Consider the following 24,314-nt stretch of genomic DNA (forward strand, 5'->3'; position numbering starts at 1 on the left):
TTTTATCCGATGGAACGTTTCAACCTGCGCTCTTTGTTGAAATGCAGCAACCATGTTGTATTGTGGTTCATACCGAAAGAGTTTCAGATGTTAAGTCTTTTTTTTTTTTGTATCCCGTCGTCTGTCATAATCCCCTTGGCGGGGCCCCCTCGGATCGATCGCCGCCCGCTATTGACACGACACCCGCCCAGGGCCGCCATTAAGCCGGCCCGGAGCCTATGTGGCACTTCAAAAAAAAAAAAAGAAAATAAATTAAAAAAAAGAAAGAAAGAAACATCCGCCGCCTTTCATGTTTGTCAACATCATCCCACCAATTTGCATAATGACCTTAAGAAAATAAAAAAAAAAACAGACAAGGGCAAAGCTGCTTTGTCGTTTGTCTGTCGCCTAATTAGAGAGAAGCGAGGGGCCGAGGCTGCGATCGCCTGCAGGAAGGCGCTGTGATCGCCTTGACAAAGCGCACCTTGGCTAATGAAAGCCCCTTTTCGTCTTTAAAAAAAAAAAAAAAAAAAAAACACCTTCCAGACGTCTCGCTAGACAAAAGCGCTGAGGTGTCACTTTAACGCGCATGCAAATGACAGCGGCATGTCACAATCATTTATTGATGAAGGAGGTCACCGACGGGGTCTGCGGTTTAGCTGAGACCGCCCAGGAGGCGCGCGTGTTTCCCATCATGCCTCACTGACTGACGGACGGCCAAGACAGACAAGGACGCAGAAAGGAGGAGGAAGAAAAAATTGTAAAAACATGAAGGCGTGCATAATTAGGACTTTTCGAATAATGTGGCAAAACAAATCCAGCAGAGGGCACTCTTCTTGCTCGTGAGCTAATTAACTTTTTTTTTGTGGAAGCTAATTGGGTTACTGCTTTTCCCTTTTTTGGTTAAATAAGAGTTGTTTGTTGTTGTTTTAGTTGCACAATTCCATCTTATCCCAGAACGTCCTGACAGTTTTGTGGCCCGAGCTGAAGTTCCCCGCTGTCTCTGACTGTGCACTCGGAGGAGGGGAAACAATATGTGTGTGAAAGTGCGCAATTTGCTTCCCCTCCCCTGCGGAACAGGCCCCTTTTCCCGCCGTCGTCAAACGGAATGACTAAACGGCGGGGCTCTTATTAATTTAGAAGCTTACGGGCGCGACGTGGTGTGATTGACAATGTGTTAAATGTTATTTGAATATGCTTGACATGAATTATGTAAGTGCAGAGCGATACGCCGCCGGTGGCTTTGTTGGCTCCCTCCAGCTCGCTGCCGTTCCTCTCAAATAATTCGAGCGGCGGTTGCCGTACAATATGGAGGGCCATCCTTTTTTTTTTGTACTCCAGTGTGCGGTATCCATTTATCGATCGGCCGTCCGAACGCCTTCCCTCTAATAGATGTTCGTCCAATTCTAGTAAGACACTTGTGTATTTGCGATGTTTGCATGATGTTGACATCCCTGCAAGGACTTCCTGTCCCGCTTGATGTTGTTGAACACGCATGTATTCCGACGTCTCGTCACGTGAATGTCGTGGCGCTGAAAATACTTTGAAAAGGTTTGCGTGCTGCATTGCGCATTTCCTCGATGCAATTTTTCCCATCTTAGTGTATCTCAGTATTTATTGGGTTATTTAAGAGATACATGACCATCTATGTTTGAATACGTCATTTTTTTCTGGAGAAACGGCTTTAAGAGCAGTTTTTCTTCCTGGTGTGTTTTTGTCCCTCGTCTCCTTCTTCTCGCGGCTCCTCGCCTTTGTTGCAGACATCGGCGCGGCGCTCTGGGACGGCCCCCGTCAATCACGGCTCCACGCGTACGGAGAAACATTTCAAACGTGGCCTCAAAGGCGACGCGTGACAGGCGAGCGTTTGAACGTGGCTGTAGCGCCCAAAACAAACGGCAAAAACAACTGTGGCACAGGCGGGGAGGACGACTCCCCAAAAGTTAAAAAGAGGCGAGAATGTGGGTCTTGACGATGAGAATTAGATTGTGGTGTTTTTTTTAATTGGGCCGGAGCGGGACGTCCCCGGTCGGCCCCTTGTGCTCTTCGGAGGCCTCGCTGGTGCGCTTGATTTCTACCTCCTTTGCTCGTCAGTCGCGGCAGGAAAGCGAAAAATGAGACGAGGCATCTTCGGAGGAGCTCGTCAATAGATTGTATATTGTCAAACCCACTTGGTAGCTTTTTCAGTCGGATGCTGAGTCGTCAAACTTGCTCACGATGAAAACGCCCATTCAGCAAACTACATTGCTGATGATCTGTCTCGTTAGTGTGCCCACTTCATATTTGTTAGTAGACTTTTAAAGCCACCAAAATGGCGCTCTTGACTTGTTGAGACCTTTGCGCATCCTGTCATGACAGACCGAGTTCCGTATTGCCATGTGAGATGATGTGCAAAGCCCTGAAAATAATTTATTGGACCTAAGAATAATCACAAGAACAAAAACAAAGCCATTTCTCCGGGCCTGCCCAAAATATCCCCACAAACGTCATCAGACCAAAAAAAAACAAAAAAAAAACGTCCTGTCAAATGCATTAAAAAACCGTGACGCTTCCAAACAAGACTTTAGAACATTTCAAAAGACAAATCAAAGCAACAAGAGTGATAAGCACAAAGGGGATGTTCCCGCACCGGGCCCCGACACGAGCAACCGCCGTCTCTCCGGCCCGGCCCGGCGTGGCGTGTGACACTTTTGACTGTTTGCTTTGAAAGCACTGGGGGACGCAGGTCACGTCAGCCTGAAAGTGATTTGTTTTTTCTGTTTCCAAGCGCTCCCTCGCACGTTGCACGCTCGAGCGTTACAAATGTTTAGATGCAAGCAAACAAATGCACATCCAAGCTACAACAAAACAGGCCAAAAAAAAAAGTTCTCATAGAAGCCCTTGCTTTGGCTTCCAGTGCCCTCTAGTGTTGAAAAAGGATTTGTCACCTTCATCTGGCTAAGATTGGACAGCACAGAAGAGCTTCCTCGATTTAAAATAAAATAAGAAAAGATAATGTGAGATAAAACACATTGACATAATTGTTTTGAAATATGAGATGCAAGTCATGATTTTGTAGTCACAACAACAAAATGTAAAAAACAAATGTTGCGTCCATTTAAAAAATGTGCCACAAATGTTTTATTGTATTTCTTATTTAGTTCATAAATTTGCCAGTAGTGGAAACCTCAGCATTATTTTTTTTCAAGTCTACTTACGAGTCACATGCAAATAATTAGAACTATTACATGTGAATAAAAATATATTCTAAAAAAATAAAGTTCTTAAAGGAGGATGAAACATGAAAACAAAATCTTGGAAGGTCAAAATAACACTTTTTTATCCATAAGGATGGAAGCTAGCAGGGTAAAAAGTTGAAGCATGAATAGTTAAAGCATTTATTATCGGCCTTAATGAATTCAAGGCGGCTGTGATTTTGCTTCTTTGAGCTGCTGAGGAGCAGCAGCAGCTGCTGCTCGGCCCGCTTCTTGTGCTTCTTGTGCTTCTTGTGCTTCTCGTACTTGTGGTTGCGGCGCAGTCAGAAGCTCATTTCAAACAACTCGCAAGCTCCCCTCAGGACGCCGCCTTCTAATGTCATCACTTCAACTCCACTAATGCCGCGCTTTTATTTCGTATGCGCGCCCGCTGCGGGACGAGGCCAAGAAACACACATTCAAAACAATTCCAAGACTTTTTCTATCTGCTCTTATTTGCAGGAGACGCCTCGTTCGCCGTTTGAGTTTAATTTGAGGCCATGTGATCATGAGGCGCCAGCGTTATTGATGCTAAGTAAAAGGGATGTACAGAGGAAGCGGACTCCTCATTAGGTACACCTACACGATGCCATGCAGAGGCCTTTTTGATATAATAGCAAGTTGAAATTTCACGTACAAAAAAAAAAAAAAAAAAAAATTGCCTACCCCCCCCATCTCCCCCTCACCTGCCGGGACTCCTCGAAATAAAATTCAAATGGCCTCTGGCAAATTATAAAAAAAAAAAAAAAAAAAACGAGCTTTCATGCTGCCAAGTTGAAAAAAAAGTGCAAGCAGTCAATCAAAGTCAGGTTATTATTTTTTTTCTTTCCTTTAAAACGGATGAAAATCATTAGAGCACAAGTTGCCTGGGCAGGAGTTCCGGCGACTAACGTGATCAATAATTGATAGACGGTGTAATGAGTCGAGATATAAATAAATAAATGTAAAAAAAATAATCTGCCAATTTTCCGCCTCCCCTATGGTGCGGTTGTCACTTGCTGTTGTCAGAACCCATTTGCTTTCGTGACAAATTCGAAGACGCCAACGAGGGCGGCACACGTGTTTACAAAGCTGAAAGACAGGGATGGGGGGGGGGGGGGGGGCGAGGGGGGCTCTGGACTGGGTAGGTTGTGACTTATTTGACAGGAGGCCATGTGAGGCACTGAAACTACTTGATGTAAAGGTCCACTCCAAGTTTCCACAGCCGCTTTCGATTCTCCGTCCATCGGCTCTGTTGACGGACTCCTAAATGTGGACTCCGCTTTAAGCGTACTTTGAATTAAACTTCCAATCTGAAGAGTATAATTGACAGCTGCACGCATGCACACGCTGGCTGGCTCTGTCCGAGCGCCTCCCGTCTGCTTCCTGCTCTTCCAACAAACTGTTTCCTCTTAATTATCCCCCCAGAAAAAAAAAATGGAGCACATCAGAGACACGGCAGCAAATCCGAAGGCCTTGGCACGGGCTCACAGCGACGCCAGCGTCTGCCGTTCCCGATAGAGCGCCGGCGCTGGCAGGGACAAGAGAGGCGACGGCAGCGGCTGGAGATTCAGTAAGGACCGTTTTGCCGGCTCCCTATTCTGAGAGGCTTACTTGGCTGGCGTGCTTTATTTTTATTTTTTTGCTAGCCGTCTCGCACGGGAGTGCCATTGTTTACACCTCGGCAGCGTGCTGCTTTTGAGAGAGAGCGAGGCCGGCACGCTATCTCGCACGGCAACATTTTGGGGGTGACGCTTGTTCTATACGGCGGGGTCAGCCCACGTTTTGGATTGCGCGAATCGAACATCCCGACGCCGCTGTCGAGCAACTGAACTCTCCTCGTTGGCACGCTACTGGCAGACTGAGGTGCCTGCAAACCCGAGCGTGCATGCTTGTTATTCATAACAAAGTTGAGAGGGGCGGTTAGTTGGTGATGTAGAACCTCACACAGCCCACCTTTTGGTCTTGGCATCAAATTGCTGAGTCTAAATTGGGAACCTCAGGATGATTATTGGCATCTTAGCCATTTTCTTTTGTGAGGTCAAAGGTTAAAAGTTAATCAAGTCCGGGTTTCTCCTCACTTGGCGGGGTGTGCATGGCAAGAAGCGCCATTTGATGTTAGCTCACCTTCAGGGAGGCGGGTCGGCGTCGGGAACATTCGCGCAACTCGCCTGGCCCGTTGGCTGTGATTGTCTTTCCACAAAACAACAACAAAAAGCCAGTGTGGAAAAAAAGAGGGGTCGCTCGTGCTTTGTTTTGCCGTGAAAGGCTAAAAGGTGTGGGTGACCTTTCTGCTCTCGAGTGGGAGGGGCTGCAAATTGATGGCATTGCTCCCCAACATTGTGTATCTGTAAATCACGAACCCTAACTTGAAGCTAACTCCTTGATGCCCCTTACAAATATTTTTCCAGGCAGGAGCAATGGGTAGAAAATCGTCCCCAGCTGGACCCTTTTTTTTTTTACCCCCCCCATCGCTTTGTTGTTAGGAGGCCATGCACCCTAAAGACCTTTTGTCCTGCCTTTCAAAAGCTTCCACGCTTGCTTCTATAGGTAAACTCTAGCACAGAGGAGATAAGTGGACAAAAGAGGGCCTGGCGTGAAAAGCCAGGAGGGAGGATATAAAAGGAAGCACCAAGTACGCAGGCCGTCAGGCGCTGACATGGGCAAGGTAGGACGCAGTTCTAATTGGATCGCACGCAAACGGCTAGCAAAATCCTCGAGTGACGGAGCTCTCTCTCCTTCTAGATCATCTTCTACGAAGGCCGCGACTTCCAGGGCCCGCAGTGGGAGTGCGGTGGCGACTGCGCCGACACCTTGCGCCACTTGGGCCGCTGCAACTCCATCCGGTCCAGCGGCGGTCACTGGGTGCTCTACGAAAAGGCCAACTTTGCCGGCTACCAGTACGTCCTGGGCCCCGGCGACTACCCCGACTTTGGCAGCTGGATGGGCTTCAATGACCGCATCCGCTCCTGCCAGATGTTCCCGCCGGTGAGTCAATCAAACAGACAGCTCCGGTCCACCCCTCCTCCTCCTCCTCCCCCCTCCCTCTCCCCAGCGCGCCCCGGTGCACCACCGCTCACCTTGCACATCAAATGGTTGCCTTTTCAAAATGGATGTCAATCAGCGGGTCTTTTGATTCCATTTCGAGATCCTCTGGCAGGTCACGGCATGAAAGGCTTTGGCTGCCAGGCCCACAAAGGAGAAGCAGTCAGCCTTTAAAAGGAATATCAGACAACCCCATAAGACTCCGCTGCCTTCATTCTAATTCCGCTAATCACACAAACGGCTTCTGGCGCTTTCAGGCAACACCGTGCAAATGTTTAAAAAAAAAAAAAAAAAAAATCTAAACTTGTCACGCCCCTGAAAGTGTTGCTGCTTCAAGGTGCGCTGCCTTTCAAAGTGAAAGATTATCTCAGGCCAGAGACAACAAATTCCAAAACTGCCGTCATACTTGCCAAAGTCACCAAGAGTAGATCAGCAATCTGCTTTCCCGTGAGTTGATTTTATGCAAAGCCATGCCCGAGATTGAAACCCGACCCCGCTTTCCAGTACAGGGGCTCGTACAAGTTGAAGCTGTTCCCCCGTCCCGACCTGTCGGGCCGAGCCACGGAGGTGACGGACGACTGCCCCGACGTGGCCTCGCGCTTGCGCCTGAGCGACGTCTACTCGTGCGACGTGGCCGAGGGCTTCTGGGTCTTGTACGAGCACCCCAACTACAGGGGGCGCCAGTTCGTCCTGCGCCCCGGCGAGTACAGGGCCTGTGGCGACTGGGGCAGCCAGCAGCCGACGGTGGGCTCGCTACGTCGGATCAAAACCCTCAAGGCCAACGAGTAATAAAGTCACAGGCATTTGCACAAAAATGCGCCTTTTGTCACGTTATTTCGCCTCATTTGAGATTTGGTCAGGCAACGCCCCCTGGAATTAAGACTGCTCAATCACATCGCGGCACGCAGCTCAAGGTAAGTCATGTCTACTTTGTTGATTTGTAAATAATTTTAAAAATAGCGTTATGGAGAAATGTTGACCTAAACAAATTTTCATTTCAGCAGATGTTGCAACTCCTATTTGACTTTTTTTTTTCCTGCTGCATGAGGAAAAGTTGCAGCCGAGCCGCATTTTCCACAGCGCTTAGCCGGGACAAAGCGGCCGTCGGTGCAGCTGGGCAAGCCTGCTGACTCGGCGCCATTTTGCCGCACTTGGCTTTTGTTCGTGCGACTCACCGGCTCTATAAAGGCGCTGCCGCATCCATAACGTGGCCCGAGCCGATCTGCCGTATTTTCTGATCGCCCGCCGCCACAATGAGCAAGGTAAGTGGCACAAATACAACATTTACACATTAAAAAAAAACTAAAAGAGCTTTTTCTACTTGATTTGTATTTTTTTTTCCCCACCCCTACTTAAAAACCATGCTTTTTGTCAGATCATCTTCTTTGAGGATCGCAACTTCCAGGGCCGCCACTTTGAGTGCAGCGGCGACTGCCCCGAGATGCAAAACCACTTCAGCCGCTGCAACTCCATCCGCGTTGAGAACGGCTGCTGGGTGGCTTACGAGAAGCCCAACTACGCCGGCTACCAGTACGTGCTCCACAAGGGCGACTACCCCGACTACCAGCGCTGGGCCGGATTCAACGACTGCATCCGTTCCTGCCGCCTGGTGCCGCCTGTGAGTCCGCCCACTTGTACACACACACACACACACACACACACACACACACACACGCACACACACACACGCGCGCGCGATGACAGAATAACACTTAATTTTGATTTGAATGTAAAATATATGTTTCTGTCAAATAATGCATTTTTATTTATGTATTTATATCTAATAATGTGATTTTTTTCGTTTCATGAAAAAAAAAACTTTATACTTTTTTCTTCTAACAAATTTTGTGGGTACCTTCAGAAACTTTGGAGATGCATATGACAAAAAAGGAAAATCTCAAAAATCTATCCAAAGAAATGACCCAAAAGTCAATATCAAAAAGAAAACCCCTTTCCAAATGCGCGTTTGTTTAAAAAAAAAACACAACAAAAAAACACAGATGGATAGGCCGAAAAGATTTGCTGGCTTGTTTTTGTTGCGGCCACAGTACAACGGCAGCTACCGGATGAAGATCTTTGAGCGCTCGGATTTTGGCGGGCAGAACCTGGAGCTGATGGAAGACTGCCCCGACCTGAACGAGCGCTTCCACACACGCGACATCTCCTCGGTCAACGTGATGGAGGGCTACTGGATGCTGCACGAGCACCCCAACTACAGGGGGCGCCAGTACTTCCTGCGCCCCGGCGAGTACCGCCGACACAGCGAGTGGGGCGGCGCCAGCCCCACCGTGGGCTCGCTCAGACGCGTCACCCAGCTCAACTGATTTGTCGCTCGTTCTCGTGCCGCCGCCACCGAACTTCCTTCCCTCTTTCTCGACGTTTCGTCTATTTGCCGAAAACAAAATAGTCTCCCGGTAGAATGTTTGTGCCTTGCCCCCCCCACCCAAATCCACACAGAAAATAAAATCTTCAGAAAAGTCAGCTTGCGTTTGGTTTCTCAGTCCCTAAACAGTCAGCAAAAACAGTTTCATCATTAAAAAAAAGATCAATTTTCCAGATTAAATAAAGTTTGTATCTCCAAAGTTTGTGAATTTTGTGGGAATGGATGTGCGCCTCCAAACACAAAAGATGGATTAAAAGATGTTGAAAATAGAAAAACTCCAAAATTGTCAGATGAAAAACATCAAGCTCCAAATATGTAGACTTTCTTTTTCTTTAAAAAAACCACACAATTTTGTTTAAAAAAATAGAAAAGTAATATTTATCATATTACTTTTACTATTTTATTTTTATTACTATATTTATATTTATTACTTTTATTATTTTAACTAAAAATATAATATTTTTAGTTAAAAAAACAATACTTGTTTTAACAGTAATGACATTTTTAGTTAAAAAAAACAATACTTGTATTAAAAGTAATGACATTTTTGCACCTCTAGATTTTCTTTTCTTTTTTTGGGGGGGTGGTACATTGGCTGGCACGTTGTCAGCCATTATCATCAAGGCGAGCGGCGGCCTCCATCTTCCTTTGTAGCCGGCGCCGCTATTAAAGAGCACTAGAGGCTACGAGCGGATGTACAACAAGTAAGCGTCTTTAGCAGATCACATGGCGCCATGAAAGACGTCCACGTTAGATCCACATCACAGGCCTCAAAGACACGCCGCGCCACGCCGTCAAAGTGTCCCGCGATTAGCCCCGAGCCAGCGGGCGGGAAACGTGCTCGCAACCCAAAAAAACACAAAACCCGCTGCTCATGCATTTTGCAGCAGCCCGCGATTCCTCTTTCAGAAATAAATATCAATTATTGAAATTGTTAATTAGGCGCCGTCTAATTGGCCGGGATTCGCATGAATAAATCACTCTGGGCATTAATTATTGACTGCTGAGGAGAGGAGGAAAAGAATGAAGCGCGTTTGCCGCTCTCTTAAGATCAACACTGAGAGGAAATATGAGTTTTGGCCTCCAGTAATGTCCAATTAAGGGATTTCCGCCTTTTTTTTTTTTTTGGGGTGCACCAGTCAAGCGCTTTGACTTATCGTACGGATGCATGACAATTCCCAGAAGGGCGCGGAGCATCTTTAAATCAAGTGGGCGATTGAGGTTTGGGAAATGTCCGCTCATTTCCTCCCAAATCAACATTGCGGCGGAAATGACAACTTGGCAAGTCGTCCTGCTCGCATGTCCTGCGTATGTTTTATGAGTTGGGAAAAAAAACGGGCCGCCTGCTCCACTTTTTCCGCCGTTTGAAGATCGCAGAGTTTTGTCTGCATCTCTTTGGTGCCAATTGAAGGCTAAACTAGTGCGTTTTTTTTTTCCAATTGTTTAGATGATGAGAAGGGCAAAGGAGAAAAAGAGGCAGAATTCCTGTGATTCCCATTGTGAAGTCGCCTCGCGGCTCTTCTTTCATTTGTGACGGCCGGATAATTAAACCTCTGTAGTATTGTCTTGCATCTTTTCTCTTGCTCGCCCGCCCCACTTGCATCAACGGCAGATTCCCCTGTGGGCCCGACGCTCGCAAAGACATCAGTAGCGCTGCTTTCCTTAATTTGGGGTGGGGGCGACCAAATGCTCCCCGCCTTTGGAACTAAATATCCAAATATTCTTTTTTAAGGCGTTTTTTTTTTTTCCGATGTTCTTATTCAAGAAGATGCTTCATTTAAGAAGCCGTCATCTTCTCATGACTCTCCAGTGGAAAGGGGAGTGGCACTTTTATCTGCTTTAATTGCAATGTAAATTCTGTGATCAGCAGGACGTGTTCACACTAAAAAAAAAAAAAGTTTTGTTAGATTCAAGCTTATTGTGAGAAATGATATGCAGCAGCGTTTACACATCTTGAAATTTTACCTTCCATTTCTTTGAATCTGACAAACAAAAAAAGTCAGTGGTCGGCATGCCCGTGAGGCCGTCCGTGTTCATGCCCGCCTCTGCTTTTGCAAGTCACCCGGTCCGAAGCAGTAGCTGTCGGCCAAAGCAGAGCTAGCGTTGCAGAAGACGCGCGCGGGCACTGTCCAGCTGCTGCAAGGAACCACTCGGCTGTGTCCTCTGAGACAAAAAAAGAAAAGTACAGTTTTGGCCGCAAGCACTTTTGCGTCATCAATAAGTTGGACTTTCTAGGGAAAGTACTTGGCGAAACTCTGGATGGGTTTAGCCTTTTTTTTTTTGGGCCCAAATGAAAAGAGGAAAAAACCCTGCAAATTTTGCAAAATGTAAAACATTTCTGCAACATGTAAATTTGCTTTTCCTATAAAAGTGACTTGCCATTTTATTATTTTTGTTGTTATTCAAATACCGTATTTGCCGGTGTATTAGTCGACCTTTTTCGATCCAAAATCGACCGAAAAAAATCGACCTCGACTTATACACCGAGTTAACTTCGTATTCATTGCTTCAAATGTGATGGTAACCAAGGCCGTTTCTCATGCATCTCATTGTGCGTGGGTGTGCGTCCGTCAGGCTCATCAAACAGCGAGAAACTGAATCATTATAAAGCGTTCGTCGCATTAACACGCATCCTCAGCAACAATTTCAAATATTCTCACCTCAATTACGGACATCGAAAGCCAGGCAGCGACGATGACTGCTAGGGGGAAGTACTGGGTATTGAGCGAATGTGCGAGTCATCGCGCGTCAAGCAACGACAATAACTACCGGTACGTAAACATTCAATCGCCATGTCTAAATGAATGTCGTTGGCATTTAGAAAATATTCGCCAAACTTGGCCAGACTTCCAGGGGAAGAGGCCGAATTTTCACTTGTTCTGGCTGACCGGAGGAACCAGCCGAGGCGGACACTTTACGGCGGTTGAGTCGTTGGCACTTAGAAAATATTCGCCAAACTTGGCCGGACTTCCAGGGGAAGAGGCCGAATTTTCACTTGTGGTGGCCGACACGGGGAACCAGCCGAGGCGGACACTTTACGGCGGTTGAGTCGTTGGCACTTAGAAAATATTCGCCAAACTTGGCCGGACTTCCAGGGGAAGAGGCCGAATTTTCACTTGTGGTGGCCGACACGGGGAACCAACCGAGGCGGACACTTTACGGCGGTTGAGTCGTTGGCACTTAGAAAATATTCGCCAAACTTGGCCGGACTTCCAGGGGAAGAGGCCGAATTTTCACTTGTGGTGGCCGACATGGGGAACCAGCCGGGGCGGACTCTTTATGGCGCAAGAGCCGTTGGCACTTAGAAAATATTCGCCAAACGCTCTCAGGATAGAGAAGACCAAGAAGATGCCCTTTATGACGACAAACTAAACGAAAACGAATGGAACGAGCTTTTCGGAAATAGCGACGATGAAGACGAATTTTGAACTCTATGTACCGGCAATCACTTTATAATTATAATTTGTTCTTTCTTAACTAAAAATAAACCAGTTTCTAAGAGTGTTCATTATTGTTAGTCTCTCTCGGCGCGTAATATCACAGGGTCATGAAGTAAATAATATTTAAAATGGCGTATAGATCGCTCGCTACAAACTCGCGAATTTGAACACATTTCGTCAATAAATTTCGCATATTTCTGATTGAATTTTGAAGTTTAATATAATGCAACAATTGAGCTCGACTTACACAAAGGATATATCATAAAATCGTAAATTTACGTCGAATTTTAGGGGGTCGACTTATACACCGAGTCGACTTATACACCGGCAAATACGGTAAGAGAAAAAAACTCAAATTCGTTGCTCTTGTTTTCAGGCCAGCGGTTTTGCGTGACGACGTGCGTGTTCCACGGCCGCCTCCATCTCGACGCAGCACTCCAGGACGCCGTACTCCATCTCCCGTGGGCCAAATGTCAGGTAGGCGGGACTCGCCACCTGAACCAGCGACCAGCATAACTCGATTGTCATGGGGCTTAAATGCACTGCGTTATTCCATTATTTTGGCCCTGTTTTCTCTCTCGGCCGCTTTTTGCTCTTTATCTGAGCCTCGTCCTCATCTGTTTTTGTCCATCTGACTGTCGAGGAAGGAGCCGAGTTTACCTTGAGGCTCACAAACCAACACAGCCGCTTTTTTTAATTGTGTGTCTCCAGAGAACGTAGTGCTTGTGTATTTTTGCACAGCTCAAGGAAATGCACAACTGTGGAAAAAAAAAAAAGAAACGCTTGCCGTACGCTAAGCAATAAAAAGTCCATATAGAGATCAAATCCTGAAGCATCTTTGGAAGCTTCTTGTCATGAGCTTGAGAGGCAAAGGACTATTTCGGAGAAGATTCAAATTGGGTGTACAACGACGGGCGAGGGCCGACCGTCCCCAAGGTCGGCCTTACCGCGCTTTTGTCTTTGGCATGGGCATGCAACCAAAATAACCGCAGACGCACAACTATGTCAACACGGCCCGCCCTGCCCTAACACTTGTGCAGGCTAGTTCGCCGGGTGCAGTCGTAATCGTCGCTCGCTCTTTTGCACTTGCGGAAGAAAAGTTGCTTTTGAAGATGAGCGGTGGCGCACTGGACTGCAGCGTGCTGGAGGAGGACTGGCACAGAGGGCAGAGCTACTCGGCTCACTGGCACAGCCTTGGCGTGTCCCGCTCGCAAAGGTCAGCAAAGTGGTCAATCTTGTCAGCGTTCGCGCTTAGGCTTTCTGAGTTTCGGTTCAGCTTAGTCTGGATTGCTTTTAGATTGAATGTAAACAGGAGCAGGATTCACATACAAGTTTAGCTTTTAAAATTTGGGTCCGTCAACTTTCCAGGCCTACAGCGAGCGAGGCACAGCGCCCCGAGAACTACTGGCAAGCCAGGCGACTCCTGCAGCGCTTCCTCTCGGGCGCCATCAGACATGGGCTGCCGCCGCAGACCGTCAAAAAGGTTGAGCTGGGAAGCCAGCGAGCAACTTGACAGTTCTAAAGAGTCTCATGTCGGAAAGCAAGACCACCGTCAAGATGACGTCGCCGAGGTTCCTGGCTTGAAGGGTTTGCCGATTGTTTTCCGTCAGTGGATACAAAAGTATGTTGGCTTCTTTAATAAAGCACAAAGCCAAAGTAACCACTTTGTCCCCTTTGCTTTCATTTGAAAATATGAATCCTACAAAATTGGCAAACGTGATGCCAGTGTGTGTGTGTGTGTGTGTGTGTGTGTGTGTGTGTGTGTGTGTGTGTGTGTGTGTGTGTGTGTGTGTGTGTGTGTGTGTGTGTGTGTGTGTGTGTGTGTGTGTGTGTGTGCGTGCGTGTGCGCGCGTGTGTGTGTGTGCGTGCGTGCGTGTGTGCGTGTGTGCGTGTGTGCGTGTGTGTGTGTGTGTGTGTGTGTGTGTGTGTGTGTGTCCATCTGCCAGGGATGAAGGAGGTCTCAAGGGAAGCAGTTTGATGACAACGTGGCAATTTTCCACTGCAGTTCAGCTGCTGCTTACACTGGGAATAGGCCTTCGATTAATTGAATCAGCGGCTCAAAGTGTGTTTTGTCAGCTGGCCTAGGTTGCTTGCGCGGTTCAAAGCCTAACATGCCCCTTTAACCCCCCACACACTACATTGGCCGACGATGACATTGCAGAAGGTTTCCAAACAACACAGATGCCATGTATGTCTTGTTTTTATGTTTGCAGAATATTTGGGAGCAAAAACCAAACTGCGCTCTGGTGCCGATTGTAAGGGATCCTCTGAAGAGTTAAGATTCAAAGGGAGCTGGCAAAGGCAAATGTGGACTGATGAGGAAGATGGTGGAGATCTGTTGAAGGTTGGACGCCGGACCTGAAAGCAATGATGCGTCCATTAGCGTGGCTAATCTGATGGCATCGGTGCCGGAGGGCAGAGAATGGAAACGTAGGCAAACGCTATCAGGATTCAACAGCCCCCCAAAGTCCAAACAACAATGTGAGGCTATAAAAGGAGGCTCCGAGCCGGAAGCTCGGCAGCAAACCGACTTTTATCCGCAGGGGACGAATGGAGCAAACGGAAAACGACACGGCCGCCATGGCTGCCCGCTACCAGTGCTTTGACCCGGCGGCGTATCTGCAGTACAACTACACGCCGCCGCGAGCCGATTTTGACAGAGAGGACAGCATCGTACCGTGGAAACTGGCCCGGCTACACCAAGCCTTCGCCGAAGGTAAGCGAGCGGTACCCGAGCCGCTCCGCCTGTCACCGAACCGCTTTTGCTCAGGCGACATCGGCGGTGAGCTGCTGGTGGACGTGGGCTCCGGGCCGACCCTCTACCAAGTTCTGAGCGGCTGCGAGGTCTTCGACGAGGTGGTCCTGACTGACTTCCTGGAGTCAAACCGGGAGGAACTGCGGCGCTGGCTGCGAGACGAGAAGGGCTGCAGCATGGACTGGACGCCGTACCTGCAGCACGTTTGCAAGCTGGAGGGCCGACGGTATGACACCACACAACGGTTCTCTCGACTCGCCTGAACTCAACTTGTGACTCCCAGGGCCTCGGCGTGGACAGAGAAGGCGGCCAAGCTCCGCCGGGCCATCAGCGACATCCTCCCCATCGACGTGCACCGTCCACAGCCTCTGGACCCCCGCAGGTTCCCCCCCGCCAAGGCCGACTGCCTGGTGTCCTGCTTCTGCCTGGAGAGCGCCAGTCCCGACCTAACCGCCTTCACCCGGGCCCTGGGCCACATCGGCACGCTGCTGCGGCCCGGGGGCCACCTCCTGCTCATCGGGGCCCTTGGGGAAAGCTTCTACATGGGGGGGCCCGGCCTGAAGATCCCCGTGGTGCCGCTGGGCGAGGCGGAGGTGTGCGCCAGTCTGAAGGAGACGGGCTACACCCTGATCCGGCTGGAGGTTTACACGCTGCCTCAGGACATGCGAGTGGGGGTGGATGATGTGACGGGGGTGTTTTTTGCAAAGGCAAAGAAGGATTAAACAGGTGCTGTCCAAAAAGTGTATTCTCCTGAGTTATATGTGTCTTTGCTGAATGTCTTTCTCATTTCAGATGGACGAGGAAGAGATGAGGAGAGTGCTCTTTATGTTAGATGGTTACACATCCCTCCCTGCAGTGCAAAAACAGGTACTACAGCAAACCCAAACTCAGCCATTCGGTGTTTTAAAATGAAATGACTGTGCATTTCATTTTGTTCATATAGCAAAACAAATTTATAAAAAAATACATAGATTAACAGTTTAATGTGTTCATGTATTGAAAGTGGACATACAAAAACAGATACGCTATTTAAAAAAAAAAGCGAATGAAATATGAAAAGTATATTTCTGGATTTTATAGCAAATATTATTACTTTGATGGAAAAAATCAATTAATTTACTCCAAATTATACTTATGTATTCATTTCTGTGTCGTGAAGTGACATCTCTTGTGTCTTCATTGTATTGAAACTCCATAAAGAGTGAATTAACTCTCCATTTATTCCAAACGCAATTCACTGACTAATAAAGGCACTAGATGATACGCTTCAAAAGTCATTCTGGAGCTTTTATTTGCAACCAAGCATAAATATATGGAATGCTAGTGTGCAGGACACACATGAAAAGCCCCATACAAATGTCCATTCAAATGCTTCCATTCTCTTTAGCACCACCTTGTGGCGTCGACAGAGATGTTCTTGCACACACTGTCTTTACATGCCATCTCCATGCACGCGTGCACACAAACTCCTGTCCACGTCTTTCTAATCTCATGCCATCTCACTCGTCGGCCTCCTCCGCGGCTCGCGACGCATCCGGCGAAGGTGACCGATCCCGCCGCGCTTTGTTTTGCACGCTAGCGTCTGCCAAGAAAGGAAGCGTCGGGTTGTGTACAGGTGTGTAGCACTGAAGGCGTGTTACGATCTTTATTGATTTGTTACCCGAATCCGACAACGTGCCCCCGTCATTTTCGTCTCCAGAGGGCGTGTCGTCCCGGTCCACAGAGCTCGTGGAAGACAGGTGCGCTAGGGCCAGCCTCTGCATGGCTGAAAGTAGTTTGTTAACCTGTTATCGGTTTGTTATCATGACAACGTCTGTGCGTCCATCCCATAATCCGGGATGATCCAGCACAGACTCACATCTGCCGCCCTAATCTTACCATCACACACACCGGTCTTTTTGAGACAGATGTCGACCACATGTCCGTTTTTGCAATTGTTACATCACGGTAAGAGACAAATGCGGAGCCCACTGACCTTTGAGGGAAGGTGGCTCGTAGGTGCTTGGCGTTTTGTCAGACGTTTTGGATTTCAGAACTCCATTTTCTCCTCCGAGACACTGTAGCAGGCACGGGGAAAATGGCACCGGGGACACGGCGGGCAACACACAGCAAAAGGAACCAAGCCGGCGTACCTGGTGAGACCCAGGGTCGTCTTCCGGCGATAGCGGGTCCGTCAGTTGGAAGAGGGTGGCGGGTGTTGGCCTTCGACGTCGAATCTGAACACAGAGACGCTCATGATTCAATTTGAGATCAGAACACTTGTACTTTTTTATTTGACTTGTCCTGTTAGGGGTTGCAACAGCACAGCATCATTTTCCACTTAAGCCTATTAAACATAAATATTGTATTAAAGTCTTTGGTGTGGGCTATTTTATTTTTAAACAATCAATAAAATAAAAATTGAGAAATTAGGAGTAAAATTAGAAAAACATTTACATGGTGTAAAAAAAAGGTTGCAATTCTCCGTAGACACCACAGGAGGGCAGCAGATTCATCTGATCAGCCCAGAGCGCTCGATTCAGTTCCACTGAATTGCTTGTCACAAAATGCCACTAACAGGCGCCAAATTACAACGTTTGTATGGTCCTGAGCAGAAGGCGCGGATTTGATTCCCAACCTGTGCCAGTTCAAAGCCCAGTTTAAAAAAACAGGTGCTTGCATAAGAGCCTCAAGAGCAAATACTCTGCCAAACAAATCATGAGATAAAAAAACCTAACGTGTGGGAGGCTCATTTTATTCAGTTCCTGCTTTATAAAAATGAGCAATAATTATAAAAACAAAGGTCCTAGTGTTATTTGGAATGCATAATACAGGTGAGTCATAAACACTGGCGAGAGTTATGCAACTTCATGTCCTATTGTAGCTCCCATTCTCCACGCAAATTGGATGGACATGACGAGGCAGAAGAGCTTGTACGAGAGCCCCCAGCACCCGTGTTTTGTAACATGGTGGAAATCACATTTTAATATTTGTAATGCTTTATCCCTCATGTCAGCTTCTCCTCCACTCCTTTTGAAACCTCATCACTTTGAGGAGATGCAAAAAGTCAGGCTTGCACGGCTCAGCTTAATCCGTGCGCTGTCCATACTCCACTGCCAACAGGCGCTAATACATTAAAAAAAACGTGAGTCCTACTGCTCCTCGTGTTACGTAAGTAGGGGGCACTTCAACACGGGGGCAGGGGGCCAACAATGAACAACCAAATTCTGTGAAGCTTGCTCAAAGTTCACTGCAGTCCTTTTATTCGAATTGAGGCCACACCTCAGTTGGATGGTGCGGTGCTGTCCTCTTGAGAAGATTCACACTGATACCCCAAATACTGTAATGTCCCCCTTTTGGGGGTGATAACACAAGGGTACCACAAGGTGTCGCAATTTCACCGCTAGTCGTACGAGACACGTTTCTTCCTCTGCGCGCATAGTTGAACAGTCTGGATGCATCTGTAAGGCAGAACTTTGCAGTGGAGTCTATGCCGCTTAATAAAATCATTAGGCATCGATCTAACAATTTATATGTGATTTGATGATTGCAGCAGCACACCATCTGCAGAGGACACATGGCACCTGTGAACCTGAGGTTTGCTATGGAATCAATAATGAAGGGGAAAACATGCGAATTTTAATACGTGTACTGTAAAGAACGATTTTAACAACGTAATATTGTTCTGTTTTTATATAGTTTAAAGAAATGTTTTGCAAGTCTCTCCAACTGCTAATAAATGCCTTGTATGCATGATTCTCACCAGTTCCACTTGTCGCGGGTCCAGCTGGAGGGGCACCGCCGAAGGCACCGAGAACTGGATCTTCCTCTTAGCATCGCTGTCCTCTGGCTCTCGCTCCGCAGTCATGTTGATCCCTGCAGGTAGAAGGGGCTCCATCATCACACGTCTTCAGCCTCGTCTAGAAAAAAAAAAAAAAAAAAAAAGTCCAATCTGCGCTATGCACGGTCAGTCCCACTCCCACATATGCATCCTCGGTCACGAAGCAACACAGCAGCGCGTGTTCGTGCGAAGGAAAGCTTATGACGCGGCTGGTTGTTGCCGCAGATATCGCGAGATCTCGGTGAATTTTATACGGGGCTTCTGCGTTAACCGGTGGGCTTTAGGACCCTGCGCTCTTCTGGCTTCAAAATTAAATACAGCCGCGATAAACTTTTGACAACGCAGAAGTAAAAAAAGATTCGTGTAACTGGTACCAACAACGTCTTCCAAATACCCCGAAAAAAGACGTATAACAATGAACAATATTGGTCGTCTTCAAACCGCTTCAGGTAGGCTACCGGAGGTAACTTGTACCGCACTGTACAGAAGCGACAAAAGGCAACGCCTCGCCCGAAACAACAACATGTGAAAGCAACGTGGCACAAAAGAGAAAAAACATGACAAAATGTTACTGCCGGTCAAAGCGTAAAGCGTACTTTAAAAGCCTAATTTCAAGCACTAGCCTCGACTTGTGGTTTAAACAAGTAACAACGTCCCAACCGGGCCATTAAGTCAATTGAACTGCACTAACACTTTACGGCCACTAGATGCCAGCCCCTGCCAATTCTTGTGTGCAGAGCCTGAGGGCGATCGTAAATGTAAATAATGTGTTTATTGCTTCATGTTTGTGAGCAGTGTGCTTCTGGGTGCTAAGTACACTGATCGACTACTACTGACATAAATTGAAAATGATTACATTTCAACTAAGAACTATTGTTTCGATTTAAAGGAATGTTTTGTAAGTCCCTCAATCTGTTAATAGATGCCTTGTACCCCCAACCTTGGCTTGACACCACAGTTTAAAACCATACTGCTATTTTAAAACCCGAATCCAGACTTGAAACCAGCAAGGGGCAAGACGTAGTTTACGATAATGGGGTTACGGGTGTCACCTTTTTTTGCGAATGACCCCATTTTTTTCCCCATTCTAAAACACACCCAGTGTGAATCTACTCACTTACGCCGCTTATTTCATTTTGCCTTTCAGAGCCCACTGACAGATGGCGAGTTCTTCTCAACCGCCTCCCCCCCTCAACACCTCACCCAGCCGCCCGGGGGGAGTCGCTCTCTGCGAATGCGGCCGCATGTCAATCAGGAGCTCTCATGTGATGGCTCTTGCCAATGACGTGCCAGCCATGTGGGCCTGGCATCGCACAGCCCCGCCAGGCGAGTCGCCCGCGCGCTTCCTCCCCTCGCGCACGTCTGAGCTGCAGACAGAGGCACGGTGGCCGCAGAAGAGGAAGAGGAAAGTAGAGGCACGAGCACGCAGCACACAACACAGCTTCTTCTTCGCCCTGCATGACTCATCGTCGGCATGGTGTAAACAAAGCCAAGGTAGGGTCTTCCGAAATCCGCGTTTCAACTTTTTTGTGTCCACCTGCATCCCATTATTTGTCCACACGGACAACATTTGGTCATTCGTGGAGCCTCATTGCAAGCGGCGGTAAATATAGAAAGATGGTGTGGCTTGAATTCTATGGGCAACACACACATGCGCAGGATAAATGACATTTGTGTTTATAATTTTGGGTGGAAAAGAGTAAAAAAAATATAGACAAAAAATTGAGAGCATTTCATGCTTTTGACTGCTTTTAATTGATTTTCACTCAATGAATTGCATTTTTGTGCCACTTAACAAATTGACGTTCAAAAATAGTATGGAGTCAAGATGAGGCATTTGCCTTTTTTTCAAGCATAACAATCTAAAAATCATAATTCAAAGCAAAATTGCTGACATTTTAGAGTTTAATCAAGGTTGTTGGAAAAGTTTTTTCAGTTCATACATTTAATATAGGTCTTCGTCGGAATTCTAAAAAAGTATATACGTCCTACCATAATAACATCTACTGCCTTCCTCTAAAAGGTGTGAATAACAGTATTTAAATGAACAAATAATATATTTGTTTAGACTTAAAAATGTTAAATATTTTTTACGTCAAAAGGTGGTCTGCTTTTCGGTCAGACCATTAGGTACACCTGCACACCACGCCACGCCCTTTACAAATATAATTGACAAGGTCAATGACCACCTCTGTGTGTGCGTACGCATGTCGTGTATTGCAGTTGTACCTAATGATGTGACCTAGCGCATCCATTTGCAACTCATTTTGTGGGTGTCATTAATCGTAGCTCGAACGCATCAGTCTCCAGCCATTTTGTTTCATTGATGCTGTAACTAATACCCGATCAATCCTTTTTTTTTTCTTCTTTTTTATGTCACCTTATGTTGCATGTGTACCTGGTACATCATTTCCATTTGTTTATTCTGTTTGTGGTGTACATAATAGTGTGACACATTTGCAGCCCTTTTGTCTCTTGTTAAAGGTGTCCCTAATAATCTGACCGAAGCCATGTTGATTCATCCCATCTTGTACATGTACCTAATCACATGACTCGGACATCAATTTCCAGCCATCATGCTGTCAGTGTCCCTAATAAAGTGTCCCGGGACATGTTGCTGGTGTGCCTAATACTGTGACCTGAGACATCCAATTCCAGGTTTTTTTTTAAAAAAAATGTTTTACTGCTAAACCTTTGTCCATCCGCATTGTCATATTCTGTTGCATAGATGTCCCTAATCATTTGAACCGACACGTCAACGAATCCATTTTCCATCTGATGCCATTTTGTCCTCTGTCCCTAATGAAATGGCCTGGCACATTCAGTCCTTGTCTTTACTCCCCTCATCCCATCTTCAAGTGTGCCAAATGATGACTTGAGACATCCATTTTCAGCAACCACATTTTTCGTCTCATCCCATTTTTTTTGGGGGGGGGGGGGGGGGGCACCATGCAGCTTCACCCTTGTATGACATCATAGAGTGGATATAAACAGCGCACGCGGGACCCCGCCTCCTCTGTTGCAGGTGACAATGTTAAGCCGTCTCTTCAGTGAGGTTCTACCGGACGTCCAGAGGTTGGCGGCGGACTGGGCCGACAACCCGGACGGCGGGTTGGGCAAGGTGAAGAACGAGCATGAAGGGCGCCTCGGCGCGGAGGACGAGCTGGACGAGGCGCGCTGCGGGGGCAGCAGTAGCCGAGCCGAGTCCGAAATGGCAGATGAGGAGGAGGACGAGGAGGAGGAGGGGGACGAAGATGATGATGATGACAATGAGAGCGGTGTCCACGAAGGCACCGGGGATAAAGGCAACAAAAAACGCGGTCCGAAGAAGCGCAAGACGAGTGCGGCCCGCCACGAGCGCTCCAAAGTGCGGCGGGTGAAGGCCAACGCCCGGGAGCGCACGCGCATGCACGACCTCAACTCGGCGCTGGACAACCTGCGTAAGGTGGTACCGTGCTACTCCAAGACGCAGAAGTTGTCCAAAATCGAGACGCTACGCCTGGCCAAGAACTACATCCTGGCGCTGGGCGAGATTTTGCGCAACGGCAAGCGTCCCGACGTGGTCAGCTACGTGCAGATGTTGTGCAAGGGCCTCTCGCAGCCCACCACTAACCTGGTGGCCGGCTGCCTGCAGCTCAACACGCGCAACTTCCTCACCGAACCGGATGCGACGCGCTTCCACATGCCTGGCTCGCCCTTCTCCTTGCATCCGTACTCGTCTTCGCCGTCGTCGTCGTACCGGTGTCGCCTCGCCAGCCCCAACTGCCAAGCTCCGGGCGGGGGGCCCCTGAACCTACGCGGGCACTCGTACGCCCCCGGCTATGAGGCCGCGTACGCTCCGGGCGGGGCCTCCCCGGACTACCTGAGCCCGGACTACGAGGGCCAGCACAGCCCGCCGGGGTGCTTGATGGGCGTGGGCGTCAGCATGGGTGCGCCCGGCAAGCAGCAGGAGCTTGACGCCGAGCGGAACTATCACTACTCGTCTATGCATTACTCCCGAGCCGGACGCGGTTTGACGTTTGGCCCTTCGGGAGCCCGCGGCGGTGGCGGCGCGCACTCCGAGAACATCCCCCCCTTCCACGAGGGCCACCACGAGCGCGCGGCGGGCCCCTACGAAGACATCAGCGCCTTTTTCCATAACTGAGCCGCGCACTCACTGACTTGAGTGACAATCCTTAATCTTTTCCTGTAATCTGATTACATGCGCTTCTTCACTGTACGGTATTCTGTGTGCGCGCGCAAAACAACCTGACATGTAATATAAATGAAATGCACAAATAAAACATGATTTATAATTGTCTGGTGTCATTCACACTTGCGTGGACTGTAATTCTGCATTTTAAGCCAAATTTTTAAAGGAATAAAATATAGATGAGACTAAATTAATTGATATTTCTTTGGGAGGCTCTGAGACAAAATGGTTTCATGCATTTAATTCTTGAAAAAGGTCAACTAGTCAATTATGCATCTACCACTAACTTGTATCAAGTCTATTGCACAGGTTAAAAAAAAGTCAGACTTTTGCCATTTTTTTGTAGCGTGTCATTTTATATTTTGATGCAGTTTGGTACTCTCAAAACAAACACGTTTTTCCTGTTTTAATTGTTTTTTTAGCATAAGTATAGCATGCATTACTTTACATGTGTACGGATTATACATTAATAACCACTTGATCCCTATATACATTTATAACCAACCACCTGATCCTTACACGCTAACATTCGATTCATTTTGGAGTACACTGGTGCACGGAGTTTTTTTTTTTTTTTTTTTTTCAGTGACAGAATCAATGTTGCTTGTGTGCAGGCCAGACGACATCAGTGTTGATTTCTCCATTCGATGCTAATAATAATAATATTACTCGGAACATGCAGGCGCCATGTTGGACCATCGCCCGTGGTCCCATATGCTGCCTTGCTGCATGGTCAAGTGTGCGAGTTAGGCTCTGCAGGCACATTCTCGTATATCCAATCCAAAAACACACAAATATGATGAGCATCTAAATGATTCAAACTGAAACGTGCCAACTTTAAATTTAAATTAAACAGAACTTTATTTTTTAAGTAATAATAATAATAATCAAGAAATGAGTGAACTAATAATGCACATGCTGCCTTTTAAAATGCCCACTCGAAATTAAATTTGTAAAATAACGCGCTTTGTGAAATATAGATCGGTACAGGCAACCCATGGAAAAATGTGCTAGTTTCATAGCGACAATTAATAACACGCAAATTGAACAATAGACATTTTAGTTGAGTTTGAGTTTATCGAGTTGAATTTAATGATCTGTTAGTTAAATATCGTATCATTAGATGAAAACATCTACTGTACATTTTGGCAACATTGTGAGTTGATTTGAGATTGTGACGGGCGCCTGTGCACTTTGCGCATGTATATACGTCCTGCATCAGAATTTTGCGGGCCGATACAGGTGATTTACATCAAATCACCGCCAGGACGCTGCGAGCACGTCCACCGCGAGCACGTCCACCGCGCACGCGTGCACGCTGGCCGCCCGTACAGCCAAGCCACTCACGCGCACGCGCGCCGTGCACGCTGCAACTCGGCCAAACGTGCACTGGCCCTTGTGGGAGGGCCCCGGTGTTTCTTTGCTAATTCCACCAGCATCTGTTCATTACTCCTGCACAGCCTGCTGCATGAAAAAAATATTTTTATTTTA

The 24,314-nt window shown here is 47.4% G+C and overlaps 5 protein-coding genes and 1 long non-coding RNA gene across 8 annotated transcripts; 5 read left to right on the top strand and 1 right to left on the bottom strand.

The window, feature by feature from the left end:
• The first annotated feature begins 4,618 nt into the window (after positions 1-4,618).
• Positions 4,619-7,048, top strand: LOC125991204 (gamma-crystallin M2-like). Its single transcript, XM_049758927.1, has 4 exons — positions 4,619-4,761; positions 5,739-5,856; positions 5,934-6,176; positions 6,738-7,048. The coding sequence occupies exons 2-4, from the start codon at positions 5,848-5,850 to the stop codon at positions 7,020-7,022; spliced, it is 537 nt and encodes a 178-aa protein (XP_049614884.1). The 5' UTR covers positions 4,619-4,761; positions 5,739-5,847; the 3' UTR covers positions 7,023-7,048.
• A 278-nt stretch (positions 7,049-7,326) lies between these two features.
• On the top strand, positions 7,327-8,714 carry LOC125991205 (gamma-crystallin S-1-like). Its single transcript, XM_049758928.1, has 3 exons — positions 7,327-7,495; positions 7,609-7,851; positions 8,282-8,714. The coding sequence occupies exons 1-3, from the start codon at positions 7,487-7,489 to the stop codon at positions 8,555-8,557; spliced, it is 528 nt and encodes a 175-aa protein (XP_049614885.1). The 5' UTR covers positions 7,327-7,486; the 3' UTR covers positions 8,558-8,714.
• A 2,131-nt stretch (positions 8,715-10,845) lies between these two features.
• LOC125991208 (uncharacterized) lies at positions 10,846-13,716 on the top strand. Its single transcript, XR_007489212.1, has 2 exons — positions 10,846-13,272; positions 13,425-13,716. It is a non-coding gene; the product is annotated as an uncharacterized lncRNA (long non-coding RNA).
• Positions 13,717-13,974: 258 nt separating this feature from the next.
• LOC125991200 (phenylethanolamine N-methyltransferase) lies at positions 13,975-16,074 on the top strand. Its single transcript, XM_068649411.1, has 4 exons — positions 13,975-14,772; positions 14,827-15,037; positions 15,095-15,537; positions 15,604-16,074. The coding sequence occupies exons 1-3, from the start codon at positions 14,607-14,609 to the stop codon at positions 15,531-15,533; spliced, it is 816 nt and encodes a 271-aa protein (XP_068505512.1). The 5' UTR covers positions 13,975-14,606; the 3' UTR covers positions 15,534-15,537; positions 15,604-16,074.
• On the bottom strand, positions 16,073-19,347 carry LOC125991203 (protein phosphatase 1 regulatory subunit 1B). 3 transcript variants are annotated; one of them, XM_049758924.2, is made up of 5 exons: positions 19,228-19,347; positions 18,554-18,710; positions 16,787-17,027; positions 16,472-16,576; positions 16,073-16,393 (listed from the first exon to the last, which is right to left on the bottom strand). In XM_049758924.2, exons 2-5 carry the CDS (start codon positions 18,689-18,691, stop codon positions 16,311-16,313), a joined length of 567 nt encoding a protein of 188 aa, XP_049614881.1. In that variant the 5' UTR covers positions 18,692-18,710; positions 19,228-19,347; the 3' UTR covers positions 16,073-16,310. The 3 variants fall into 3 exon arrangements, with proteins under 3 accessions (XP_049614881.1, XP_049614882.1, XP_049614880.1); XM_049758925.2 differs by lacking the exon at positions 19,228-19,347 and having other exon boundaries at positions 16,787-16,868; positions 16,944-17,027; positions 18,554-18,857; XM_049758923.2 differs by lacking the exon at positions 19,228-19,347 and having other exon boundaries at positions 18,554-18,863.
• A 587-nt stretch (positions 19,348-19,934) lies between these two features.
• LOC125991197 (neurogenic differentiation factor 2) lies at positions 19,935-22,926 on the top strand. The gene is made up of 2 exons (XM_049758908.2): positions 19,935-20,125; positions 21,657-22,926. Exons 1-2 carry the CDS (start codon positions 20,090-20,092, stop codon positions 22,773-22,775), a joined length of 1,155 nt encoding a protein of 384 aa, XP_049614865.1. The 5' UTR covers positions 19,935-20,089; the 3' UTR covers positions 22,776-22,926.
• Positions 22,927-24,314: the final 1,388 nt, after the last annotated feature.

Source organism: Syngnathus scovelli, chromosome 21 (genome assembly GCF_024217435.2).
Source record: "Syngnathus scovelli strain Florida chromosome 21, RoL_Ssco_1.2, whole genome shotgun sequence".
NCBI classification, from domain to species: Eukaryota; Metazoa; Chordata; class Actinopteri; order Syngnathiformes; family Syngnathidae; genus Syngnathus; species Syngnathus scovelli.